At 17.6% G+C, this 14100-nt stretch overlaps 4 protein-coding genes across 4 annotated transcripts; 2 read left to right on the top strand and 2 right to left on the bottom strand.

The window, feature by feature from the left end:
* Positions 1-200: 200 nt before the first annotated feature.
* On the bottom strand, positions 201-3161 carry ABCB6 (ABC transporter B family member 6, putative; the record flags this gene model as incomplete). The annotated part of the gene is made up of 1 exon (XM_028678263.1): positions 201-3161. The coding sequence occupies one exon, from the start codon at positions 3159-3161 to the stop codon at positions 201-203; it is 2961 nt and encodes a 986-aa protein (XP_028534570.1).
* Positions 3162-3930: 769 nt separating this feature from the next.
* Positions 3931-6290, top strand: PRELSG_1245600 (conserved Plasmodium protein, unknown function; the record flags this gene model as incomplete). The annotated part of the gene is made up of 8 exons (XM_028678262.1): positions 3931-4095; positions 4337-4990; positions 5183-5268; positions 5379-5469; positions 5553-5644; positions 5810-5973; positions 6049-6116; positions 6216-6290. 8 exons carry the CDS (start codon positions 3931-3933, stop codon positions 6288-6290), a joined length of 1395 nt encoding a protein of 464 aa, XP_028534569.1.
* A 415-nt stretch (positions 6291-6705) lies between these two features.
* On the bottom strand, positions 6706-8259 carry PRELSG_1245500 (conserved Plasmodium protein, unknown function; the record flags this gene model as incomplete). Its single annotated transcript, XM_028678261.1, has 1 exon — positions 6706-8259. The coding sequence occupies one exon, from the start codon at positions 8257-8259 to the stop codon at positions 6706-6708; it is 1554 nt and encodes a 517-aa protein (XP_028534568.1).
* A 924-nt stretch (positions 8260-9183) lies between these two features.
* Positions 9184-13455, top strand: PRELSG_1245400 (conserved Plasmodium protein, unknown function; the record flags this gene model as incomplete). The annotated part of the gene is made up of 1 exon (XM_028678260.1): positions 9184-13455. One exon carries the CDS (start codon positions 9184-9186, stop codon positions 13453-13455), a length of 4272 nt encoding a protein of 1423 aa, XP_028534567.1.
* Between the last annotated feature and the right edge of the window lie 645 nt (positions 13456-14100).

Genomic DNA, 14100 nt, shown 5'->3' with positions numbered 1-14100 from the left:
TATAAATAATTCATATAAAATTCGAAATAAGAAAAAAAGAAAAAGTATTTTTAAGTTAAAAAAAAAAAAAAACAAAATCAATAATATAAAAAATAATTGAAAATTATAATATACATATAAACAAAATTGAAACGTAAATTAAAATGACATTAAAATTCAAAAAATAAACATTAAAAAAAGAGTATATGCCTTTTATAATCTCATAAAATTTTATTGTTTTTTGAATTATAATATTCCCTATATGATGAATTGTTATGAATTAGTTCTTTATGATTACCTACATATATATTTTTACCACAAAAAAATATAATTTTGTCCATATTTTTAAGATTTTCCATTATATGTGTAATAATAATAGTTGTTTTTCCCATACATAATTTATTTAAAGCCTTTTCTATGGATTTTTTATTTTCGTTATCCAAATTACTTGCATGCTCATCTAAAACAATAATTTTTGAATTTTTTAAAAAACATCTAGCTATACATATTCTTTGTTTTTCTCCAATTGATAATTTGGTACCTCTTTCACCAACAATTGTGTCATATTTCCTATCCATTTTTAAAATTTTATCATGCAATTCCGATTTAATTGATGCTTCAATCATTTCTTTATTGGAACAGTGAAAATTACCATACTTAATATTATAAGAAATAGTGTTATTAAATAAAATGGTATCTTGTGGAACTACACATATGTTTTTTCTTAATGTGTATAAATTTGTATCATCTATGTTTTTATTACCAATATATATATTTCCACTATTTAATTCATAGAATTTTAATAATAATTTGATTAAGCTACTTTTACCTGAACCACTTTTGCCTATTATAGCTACCTTTTCACCATCTTCAATGCGACAAGTGAAATTTTCAAATAAATAATTATTTTCTTTTAAACTAGTTTCCATATTTTTTTTTATTTCGTGGTCCAAATTATTTTTTATTTCGCCACTCATATTTTTTACTATATCATTATTAAGCATATTTGTCTCACTCTTATTTTTTAATATATACTTTTCTTTAAAATTTTTAAAAAAAATTTTCGTATTATTAAACATTGTTTTAATTATGTTATTTTTTGCCTTATCATTTTTTTCTTCAGATTCATTAGTATTTTCTAATAACGGATATTTAAAGTAAACATTTTCAAATTTAATTTGACCATTTTGCATATCCATTTTATTACCATAATTTACCGACTTAATTTTCTTTGCTAAAATTTTAATCATACATTCTATGTCAACTAAACTCAATTTTGTTTCTCTATAAATCGTACCAAACATGTTTAGAGGTATAGCCAATTGAAATAACAAAGTGTTCACTAACACCAAGTAACTAAAAGGGAAAACATCGTTTGATATATTCATATAAGTTAAATATAAGCAGAGAAATAAATTAAAATTTAAAATAATTTGTTGGCCAAAATTTAAAAAAGATAAAGATTTTTGGACATTTATGGCTTTTTTTTCATACTTTTTCTGTTCTTTTAAAAATTTTTTTAGTTCATGTATTTCATTTGTATAATATTTAACCTGTTCGACATTTTGTATGGAGTCTAAAAATATATTGAAAGTATTTTGTTCTGCTTTATTCATATATTTTCTAATAATAGTTCTTTTTTTAGTTACTACAGTTGTAAAAATAATGTATAATAACATATTTAAGCATGTAACAATGGAAACACTATAGTGTATTTTATAAGTTAATATATATAAATAAAGGACAAATTCTATTATTATTGGAATTATTTGAAAAACTATAACATTTAATAAATTTGTAATACTTTTGCATCCTCTGTTAAATATAAAGGATAGCTCCCCATTTTTTTTTGATAAAATGTAGCTTAAATTTAAGTTATGAATTTTATAAAAAAACAATTTACTCACGTAAGTTGAAATTCTCTGACTAATACTATTAAAAATACTATTTCTTAATTCATTTAAGCTGGATGATATAACCCGTGAAAGCACATAAGCTGATAAGAGCATGAAACTTGAATTATTTGCATTTGCATTGGACATATTAAATGATTCGTTCAAGTTTTTTTGTAAATTTACATTCTCAATAAAGGATGATAAAAAAATTGGAGTACATATTATTGATATTTTAGAACATATTAAGAAAATAAACGAAAAAAATATTTTTATTTTTAATTCTTTATTTTTATGTATAAAATTTTTAAATATATAGACTAATATTTTAATATTTATATTTATTTTGCTATTTTTATTCTCGTATAATTTTTCTAGATTAAAAAGAATTTTATCTAATTCTTTAACTTTCATTTTTTCATATTCATCATTTATATTATTCTTAAAGGTATCTGCACTTGATTTGAATCCCTTTTCATTTTCATTATAATAAATGTTTTCTTTATTTTTATCATTTTTAATTTCCTCCTTACTTTCATTATTTTTTACTGTAACTTTTTTATCATTTTTATTAACATTATCTTTTTCGTTATTTTTTACTTCATCTTCTTTATCTTTTTTTTTTTTATTGTTCTTATTATCACCTTTTTCATTTTGACTGTTTTTATCTCCTTCATTTTTTTTTAATGTATTTTCCTTTTCAGTATAAAATAGGAATTCTTTTCGAATAATATGGAAATGTTTGCATTTCTCAATTATTCTTTTTTCAATATAATGGTTTAGATTAGAATTTTCTTTAATAAAATGTAAAGGATATTTGAAAGTATCAAGTTCTCTTATTTTTTTAGTTATTATACTATTTATTAGGAAGAAATAACTATTGAATAATTTCCCATTTATAATATTATTTAGATAAATAAAACCTACGAAAGTGTTGTTGGTATAAGTTTTTTTTGCAGTGTTATGGAATAATTCAAATAGTTTATCATTTTCATTATCACAAATTAAATGTTTAAGGTTACTGTTCCTTATGAAATTGTAGAATTTTTTTTTTTTAAATTTATTGTATATAAAAGAAGAAAATATGTTTTTTAAAAATATAGAAATATATTCACTTTTTTTTTTCTTACTAAAGTGATTTACTAATGTAAAATAAATTTGATCGGTTAATTTACTGTTTCTTTGTGTATCTTCACAACTTATTATGTTTTTAATTAAAGTTGATACATATTGACAAAAAAAATTATGTGGTAATGTTGTTTTATATTTTAAATATTTATAACTTTGCATATTTTAATATATTCTTCCTTTCTTTTAATTATATATTTCATAAGAAATAAGAAAAAAAAAAAAAAATGAAATTAAAAGTATATGGAAAACATTTTATTGTTGCACTTTTTTTTCCCTCCCAAGTTTTTATTACTATGAATCTTCAAGTTTCTTTTGAAAAAATAAAAAATAAAAAATAAATATGGTTTAAGAACTATTAGGTAATAAATGTATTATGTGTAAAAACATCAATGCATGATATAAAAAAATAAATATAACAAATTTTGTAAAAATAATAACGAAAAAAATAAAAAAAAAAAAAAAAATTTAATATTAATTATTCTTTAATTTAAAAATTAAAAAATAACAAGTAAAATTCAATTCAGGGAAAAATAAAAAACAAAATAATATATTGACAAAAATTGTACAATATATTTTTCTACATGTGATAAAAGATAGTACATAAGTAAGATAATAAAAAAAAAAAAAGAATATAGCTTTAAAAAAAGAAAAAATAAAAGATGTAATTAAAAAAAAATATATATGCTTAGTTTTTTTTATTTTTATAAAAATATGATTTAAAAAAAAAAAAAAATTGAATATATATTAAAGCAAATAACTTTTAAAAGATCGTAAGAATAAATAAAAAAAAAAAATTGATAATAGAAGAAAAATGAATAAAATATATAAATAAATAAATATATTTGAATCTACATAATTTTTTTTTTTTTTTTACAAACATTTTAATTAATAACAATTGGTTTTATTTAATACATATAATTAAGCAAACATGTCATTTTTCCTACCTCTTGAATTGATACGGAAAAGAAAAAAAATAAATGAAACAAACGATTATTTATTTGATTTTAAGATTTTAAAATCAGGAAATGAAAATACTAGTATTAAATCAATTAGTATTTGCAATAAATATGTGGCTATTAGTTACAACAATACAGTAATTTAAAAAAAAAAAATAATAAATAAATATTATAACGATATTAAACAAATAAATTAAAAAGAATATATATATTAATTTTATATATTTTTAATATATAAGTTTATACGTATTTTTTTTATAAAATGAATTATTCTACATTTACCGATAAAAATAAAAACATGATATTAAATAAAATTATATATATATATATATATGTATATATATTTTTCAAATTTTATTTGGTTTTCTTTTTCGATAGGTTATATTAAATAATATAAAAGGAGAAAATTTAGATAAAAAATATCAATGCAAAGAAAATGTGAGTAAATTAAAATTTAGGGATGATAAAATGCTTGGTGTTGGATTAGAAAACGGTGAAATAGAATTGATAGGAATGTTTTGCTTTGATAGAATAAAAAAATTAGAAGGACATAAATCAGCAATTAATGATTTAATTTTTAGTTCAAATTTCCAAACCTTATATTCATGTTCTCGAGATTTTACTATAAAAATTTGGAATATATGGAAAGGAATATGTGAATACTCGTTGGATTATCATATTGATAATGTTACTAGTATTTGTTTATATAATTGTATTAACAACAGTAATTATTTAATTAGTTCAAGTTATGATGGTTATGTTTATATATATGACTTATGCTTAAACAAATGCTCAAATAATTTAGAATTAAATGAACCTGTAGATTATTTATTTATTTTTAAAAATGAATATTTAGTTTTATCAGTTAAAAATATAATCAAGCTTTATTATTTAAAAAATTTTGAATTCATTAAAGATATTATAGTTTCTACCAAGACAATTTTTTATCTAAGTGTTTTTAAAAGTTATCTTGTAGCAGCAAGTTTAGATAAATCTATATATTTTATTGACCCTTTTCATAAAAACTCACAGGTTAGTATAATTTCAATAGAATTATACAAGTTTAAGATTTATATTTACTTTTTTTAGTATTTTTTTTTTAAATATATGGATTTTTATATTTTTTTAATATTGCACATTTTTGTTACATATTTATTAGTATCATGTTAATTAAAAATAAAAATTACCTTGTAAATAAAAAAAATTATTACATTTTCTTTATAGAATATAAAAATTATAAGCATAGCTAATTTTATTAAATCTCCCAAATCTGTTGATGTTTTTAATGATATATTAGTATTAGGAGAAGTGTAAGTTTAAAGAAAAAAAAATAAAATATATAACTTAAAATAGTTATTTTTTCTTATATAGTTTACTATATTTATTAACTTTTTAATTTTATATTTTTAATACAAATTAGAGAAGGGACATGGTATATTGAAGTTTATAATGAGAAGGGAAAAAATAAAAAGGCAAAAAATAAACATACTAACTCTATGAATAATTTTGAAGTATTAATATATTTAAAAATATATATAAAGTTTTCTTTTTCTTTAATTATATAAAATTTTTATTTTTTTTATTTTCCTTTTAGATGGAACGATATTCATATACTGATAATAAAATAAACAATTTAGTTAAAAAATTCAAATATAAAGATGCCTTAATGAATATAATAAATAATGAGTAATATATGGAATAAAAAAAAAAAAAAATTAAAAAAAAATTATGAAAACATTGTAAATTATTTATTATACTTAGTATATTGTAGATTAATAGTATTTCTTTTATATATTTAAAAATAATTAATAAATCTTTCTAATATTTTTTTAATATATTAAAAAATTTTAGTCCACAGAGTACTTTATCTTTACTGGATTATTTTTCAAAACATAAAGTTTTGGTTGCTGCTTGTCGAACATATTCTATACAAGAAGCATTAAAAATTTTAACTTTTTTCAGAAAAAAGTTTGTAATTAATGTTTTAATGTTTGAGTTTTTTTTTTCTTTTTTTAGTAAGTTAATTATAATTTTCTTAGTTTATTTTAATATTTTTTGTTCATTTTCTATTTTTTTATTTATCCTTATAGGTGCCAATAAATGGATAATAACCACAAAAAATATCAAGATCTTAGAAGAGTTACAACTATTAAAAAGAGTACTAAATTAAAAAAAAAAAAAATTTATTAAAAAATTAAGAAAATGAATTAATTAAACTTATGTACTATTTTTTTTTTTTTTCCCCTTCTTTAAATAGGAATTTGAGAATGTAAAAAATAATATGAAGTATTATCATAGCTTAAAGGAAATTGCTGATCATCTTAAAAAATAAAAACATATATATATATACTTTGTATTTCTAATTTTAATATTATTTGTTTTTTATTTTTTAATTACTAATCCCAATTATATATTTTTATTATTATATTTTATTATTTATTTTTTTTAATAGTATTTATAGTTTAATCATATATTTATCTTATTGATAGTTAATTACAAGTACATATTAATATCAAAATTAATATGCATTTTATAAAAAGTTATTTATAAAATTTATTTGCTTATTAATTTACATTATTTACTTATATTTATATATTACATGAGAAGTTTAAAAAAAAAAAAAAAAAATGAAGACTTTTTTATAAATTTTAATTATAAAAAAGGAATTTTATGTATTTAATATTGCATTATAATTAAAAATGAAAAATGTAAAAAAAAAGAAGAGATTTGTTTTTGTTTTTATGTTTTTACTTTAATTTTTTCTTTTTTTTTTTTCTTAAAATATATTTGTTTTTCATATATTTATCTTTTTTAATAATTCTTTTAATATAAATTAAATAAAAATACTTACTTTTTGAAAAATCATAAATATAGTTATCTGAATATTTTTGAAAAAAAGTGTTGGCCTTTTTTTTTATACATATATGTTTTTGTTTCAATTTTGATATAAAAAGATTAAAAGAATGAAAAATTATTTTATTTATTGTATTTTTAAAAAAGATAAAATAGTTTATACAAGGAAATTTGTTCTTACTTAAATAGATGCAAAAATACTTTGATTCTTCATTAAATACTTTTTTTTTTAACAAATATTTAATACATAAAGCTTGGAAAAATGTCTGGAGGGAATTATTAGAATCTGTTTTTCTTAAAAATTCTAAATATGTAGCATCACAAAAATCGATGGGAAATAAAATATTATTGTTTTTATAAACTTGTTTAAATAATTTATACATAAAATTAATTGAGGGATTCTGGGAAAACAGCCTCAAAGAAAATTGATTTATTAAAATTGGAATAAAATAAAATTTAAAATAGAAACTCTTATTAAATAAAAAGAGTAATTGTTCAATGTCTTTATTTGATAAATATAAATTTTTCAAATTAAAATTATTACTTTTTACATTATTATGCATATAAATATAATTAACTTTATCAAGTATTTTGAAAAAGAGAAAATGGTTTTTAACACTGTTTTTAAGAAATATAACTTGATAAATAATATATATGATATCTCGTAATTTTATGTTTTTATTTCCTTGTAATATATTTTTATCATTCAATGATATTACACAATTATTTGAATTAATATTATTATATAGAGATATTCTCTTTATATATATATAAAATTGTCTTAACACTTGGTCTAATATTCTGCTATAATCAAATTTATGTATAGAAAGGATATTTTTTGTTATAAAAATAATAATACATAGATCTTTTATGTTTTGTGCATTGCTTATTAAATCTTCTATAAATGTTTTGTTAAAAAGAGGAACAATTGAATAATTTAAATATTTTTTTTCTTCAGGGAAATATCTATTTCTATCTTTATTTAATTGAAAAAAAAAATTTATATATTGGTATTTTACTTTATAAACATAGTTTAAATTATATTTTAATATTATTTTACATAAGTTATTTAAAATTTCCTTTTTTCTTTCAGTTCTTTCTTTTAAATAAAAATATTTTTCATTATTAATTTTCAGTATATTGTAAAGAAAAAGTATTTTATAATTATTATTAAAATTAAAATAATTAAAAAAAAATATATCCAAAATAGTTTGTAAAGAAAATAAAATGTTAGAATTGTCTTTGTTAACTTTTAAATGATTTATTATTTGACCAACATATCTGTTTATGTTTTCATTATATTTTTTATTATATATTTTTGATTCTAAGTTATTGTATATATATATTTTAATTAAATTATTTATATAATTTTGTTCATCGCAAAAATTATATAATTTTTTCCTTATTATTTTTCTAGAACAAAAATATTTAATAAAGTGTTGATTCATCGAAAAAAAAAAAATGTAAACATATATAATATTAATAAAAAACCTTCCTGAAAAAAAAAAAAAAAAAGGGGAAAAGATAAAACACACAAAACTAAACAAATATAAAAAAAAAAGAAATATAATATTTCTTAAAAAAAATAAAAGAATTCAAGCTTTCATCCAAATTCTTTATCAAATATAAAAAAAAATTTTAGTTTTCCATTTTCTTAATTTTTTTATTTTTATTTTACATTTTATAAAATAAAAAATTAGCTCTTTACTATTTCATATAAATTTATATTTATGTAACACAATAAGTTTAAAAAATAATAAAAAAAAAAAAAATTAATATGTAATATGCATTCTTATTTAATTCTTTTTTTTGTAGTTCTATCTCAATTTGTATTTTTATTATATGATTCCCAAAAAAAAAAAAAAAAAAAAAATAATTATATTTTTTATTTTATTTTATTTTATTTTTACAAAATTTTATATATTTATTATAATTTTTTAATTTATTACTTTTTTTATATTTTTTTCAGTATCCAAATAAACATACATAAAAAAAAAAAAAAAATTGTATATGTATTTTAGTAATACACATATTATTTAAATTTTTATTTATTCTTTATTCATATTCCTTTTATTGTTAACATTGTATTTTATGTCATTTAATTTTTTAAGCTTTTTTTTTTTTATACTTTTTTATTTGATACAACATTTTTAATTATATTACATTTAAAGAAGTGTGATTTAAATATGTTAAAATAAAAATAATGAAAATTATAATAAATGATTTTTTTTTTCATATTTTAAATGCTTCAATTTAAGAAAAAAAAAGTTACTAAATAGAATAAAATAAAGCAAAAAACACAAAAAAAAAAAAAAAAAAAAAAAATAGCAAATAAAATAAAATAAAAAATCAATTAAAGTGTATGTATTACAATGAATGATTTTCATGAGGAATATGATTTTATGAAAAGAATTCACAAAGTAGATGGAACCAATGACTATATATTCAATAAAGATACAGTAAGAAAAAATGATGATATATTGTTTGACAATGAAAATTTTGAAAAAAGTCTTTTTATGAAAAGTAAATTTGATAAATACGGCAATGGAACGAATGGTTTTGAAAAAGAAAAATTAATTTATTTAAAAAAATTAAAGAATGAAATTGAAAAAGAGCAAAAAAAAAGAGAAAAAGATTTGAAAAAAAACAATATTAATGAGTTAACGAAAGTTAATGAAATAGTATATTATATTCATGCTAATAAAAGAAATGTTTATGAATATATAACAAATCACACTGATCTAGAAAATAATTATTATCAAATTGAGGAGAAACCTAAAAAGTTATCAGGAAATATTATAAAGGAAAATGAAGAATACATTTACTTAAATGATAATGCATATTACAAGTTAAAAATAAATAAAGAAGAAAAAGAACAAGAAGAAGAAGATAAAGAAATAGAAAAGATGAAAATAAAATACACATCAGAGGAAAGTAAAAACAATTTAATTGAAAATATAGTTGTATCAGATAACATTTTAGGAAATATATCTAACATATTTTTTTCGTTAAAACATAGCATAAAAAACATTATTTTATTTTTAAATAAATTATTTCATTATGACTTTTTAGATTATCCTTATTTAAAAAATTATTCCTTTACTAATTATTTTGATAGAAATGTAAAAGAATATATGAAATATTTGAAAAAAACAGAAGATACCAAATTAATTGATCATAATTTTCTTTCAAAAAAAAAATATTTTGCTCCTTATTTTATTTATAACTGTGTAGATTGCAATTACAATACTAACGATAATGGTATTATTATATTATCTTCTATTCTTCCATTTATTCATAATTTTGACTACGATTACAAATTAAAACAAATAAGGGATCAAGAAGAAGAATTAGAAAAAATATTAAGCAATGAAAAAAATAAAAGTGTAAACTTCATAGAGTATTTTAAAAAAATAAAAAATTTAATTGTAGGTAAATTATATTCAGAAAATAAAGACAAGAAAGTAAATTCTAATAGTGAATATTCTGAATTTTTAAAAAAATTTGAAAATAGTATAAATGAGGAAGGGGAATTAGTTCAAGATATCCTTTTTTCAGGTAAAGCTCAAATGATATTTATTAATTTTAAGCAGTTAGAAAATAATTTTAATAATGTTATTGGAAATATAGAAATAAAAAATGAGAGAGTACAAGTCAGCAATTTAATTTTAGGTTATGAAAAACGAGAGCACATAAAATATACAGACATTTTAGTATCAAATATTTTAAAAAACATAAAAAAAAAATACCCAGATATAGTCATTAATGATGAAAATCCAAAACAGTTTTTATTTGATGTAAACGATTTTTCTCAAAATTTTTCTTCGGGAAAGAGTAATGAGTGTATTATAAATAATAAAAATATAACTGAAAATAAGGAAGGCAACAAAAGAGAATTGATGCGATTATCAGATTTAAGAAATTATATTTATAATTCTCCTTCTTATTTAATGAAAGAAAATAACAATAATTGTGAATATGTCACTTGTGTATGTTTTGATAATAATTCAAATAATTGTAATTTGATAAATAATTTTGTTCTTGGTTATAATACTGGTAAATTAGAATATATATATGGTAAAATTGTATATAGTAATATTAGTCATTGTGATTTATTAATAGATTATTATTCAAAAAAAAATAAAAAATTTTCATACGAATTAAACAAAAGAATTTTTTTGAATGGATCGATAATCAAAATTTTATTTGCACCTAATGGTTTTTATTGTTTAATACTAACAAGTAAAACGTTATATTTATGTAATTTCTTTTATTTTTCTATATATGAAATTACAAATACATGCTATAATTCTCAATTTGTTAATTTTATCTGGCTAAATAATAATTCATATTCTGTTTTTAACAATAAGGGGAATGTTTATATATATGAAAAAAATTTTAAAAATGATGGTTTTAACAATTTTTCATTAGTAAAAACATTTTTTATAAATCAATCCATATATTTTAATTCTATTTGTGAGTATCATTTGTATAGTAATTGCATTTATTTGTATACTGGTGAAATAGAAAAAAAAAAAAAAAGTGACAGAAATATTTTTAAGAAAAAGAAAAAACAAAAAAATCAAACGAATGATTACTTTTACAAATATAATTGTAATTTCATTATTATTGATTTAAATTCTGATATCCATAAAAGTATGGTAAATAATAAAAGTAAGGAAATAGATGATCTTTTAAAAGATAACATTAATGATATAGAAAATAATATGAAGCATATAAAGACAATGGAAAAGCTAATAGAAAATGGTAATAATTTAGAAGATGAAGATTTCAACTTTGAAAAATTGTTATATATTAATATAAAAGATTTTAATAACTACATTTCTACTATTAAAGATATTAGTAATAATTTATATATACCTGATAGTGGAGATGAAAATATGGAAAATGTTTTAGAAAATGAAGATACAAAAAAAGATTTTTCTTTGAAAAATTTCTTTATAAATTATATAAATGATGTTAAAAAGTATTTATATAATCTAAAAAATGAAAACGTAATAAATGTATTATTGCCTAGATATTATAGTTGTACCGATGATTATGATCATAATAATTTCTTAAGTATCCGATTTTTTACAATTGAAAAATCAGATCATAAGCATCTTATAGCTCTGGATACAGAAACGGATTATGTATATATATATAAAATAAGAAAAAATGTATACTTAGATGAAGACACAATAAATTTATTAAAAAATACATCTACAAATAAAAACAATACTCTACAAACACTACATTCATCATCCTTAAAAAAAGAGAGTATTCTAAAAGATGAATGGAAAATATACAATGATTATATTTATATAAACACAAAGAAATCAGTGAGATATATTAAGTACAATTTATTATATATTATTAAAAATCATAGGAAAGTTTTTTTTCCATTACATGTATATGTAATAAATACTAAGTCTAACGAAAATGAATATTTTTTATTCATAAAATGGGCAACAATTAAAAATTCATTTATATATTCATCTTATAATTCTTTAAATAGAGTAACTAAAATGAAAGATTATTTTAAAAAAACAGATGATAAATTACTAAAAGTACTAGAGAATCAAAAAAATATATTTTTATATAATATTAATGAAAATGATTACCCTTATTTATATAAAAATCCATATAAAGAATTAACAAAAAAAGGAAAATTAATGGAAAAGGAATATTTATCAGAAAACGGTGATAGCTATCTCTTAAATAATAAAAATAAATTAATTGATTATAAAGATTACACAAATTCTCTAAAAAATTATAATTATATAAATAATGATGAATATTTAAATAAGACTCCTATAAAAAGTACATCGAGAAGCTTTTTTACTTCTCCAATTGGAAACATAAATACTACATATAATCCTCATAATAATATACTTTATAATTTAAAATCAAATAAATATAATGAAAATGATATGTATAATGAATATTATATAAATAAGGATTCCAATTTTTCTAATTTCATATATGATAAGAAACAAAATGAATCAGAAAAAAAGTGGTCATATTTAAAGAAAATAAATATTTTTAAAAAGGATGAAGCATTAGATAACTGTTCAAATAATATGTATTCTTATAATAATACAAGTTCAAAACAAATGCAAAATAAAGATTCAAATATATTTAATTTAGAGGATGATAATATTATGAATGATGGAAAAAATCCTAATTTTTTTCCATCTTCTAATACATTAAACTTTAATAAATTACATGATAATTCAGAAAATAATAAGATAGTAAATGAAGATAATGCAACTATAAGTGAATTTTTCTATCCACATAATTCTAATCGTTTTTCTTCAAATAATAGTTATAATAATAATTATGATCCTTTTTTATTAAAAAATGATTTTTACAACTATAGAAACTTAAATATGAATATAAACTCAAATAATACAAATAGTAACAATACGTATGCGAATAGTGGTTATTATTCAATTCCCAATCAAATGAACCCTTTTTCAAATGATTTTGATAAAACTAATAGTAAATTGGGCTATATTTACAACAATAAAGATATTACTGACATAAGTAAGATGTCTAATAATAAATATAACTCTAGGAATAGATTTAAAAATATAGACGAAAGTGATAACTATTCAAGTAACTTCCGTAAATACATGTAATATATATTTTTATATTAGAATAAATAAAAAGTATGAAAGTTTAATTTTTATAATAGAGTTAAATTTTTTTTTTGGCATTGAAGATTTTTTAAAAATAAATATACTGATTTGAATGGTATACTATTTGTTTATGCATATATATATATATTTATTATATGCATTATAGAATCTTTTGAAAAAGCAAAAAAATATAAAAGAGAGAGAATTAATAATTTCTTTTTTTTTTTTTTTATGAAAATAATGGGGAAAAAATGTCTACTGTTAAAATGTACTTTATGAATAAAAAAAAAAATGACACTTCTTAAAATTTAATTGACAAACTTTTAATCGCAAAATTTACAAATATATATAATATTATATATAATTTTTATTTTAAAACGCAAAAAAAAAGAAAAAGGAAAGTATATATTATTTTAAAAATTTATCAATATAATAGATAGTTTATGTAATCTTTGTTATTAAATTTATACGAAATTAAATTATATTTTTTTATAATGCCATATTATTTCTTATAATTTTCACTTTTGTTAAATTTTGCAGAATATTTGAAAAAAATTAAAACTAAAACCCTTTTATTGTTTTTAAACAAAATTCCTTAGAAAAAACTTTTATTTTTAAAAAATTTATTTTTTTTAAATTGCTATG

Source organism: Plasmodium relictum (genome assembly GCF_900005765.1).
Source record: "Plasmodium relictum strain SGS1 genome assembly, chromosome: 12".
Taxonomy (NCBI): Eukaryota; Apicomplexa; class Aconoidasida; order Haemosporida; family Plasmodiidae; genus Plasmodium; species Plasmodium relictum.
The sequence above is the reverse complement of the archived record's forward strand: the minus strand, read 5'-3'. Positions and strand labels throughout refer to the sequence as shown.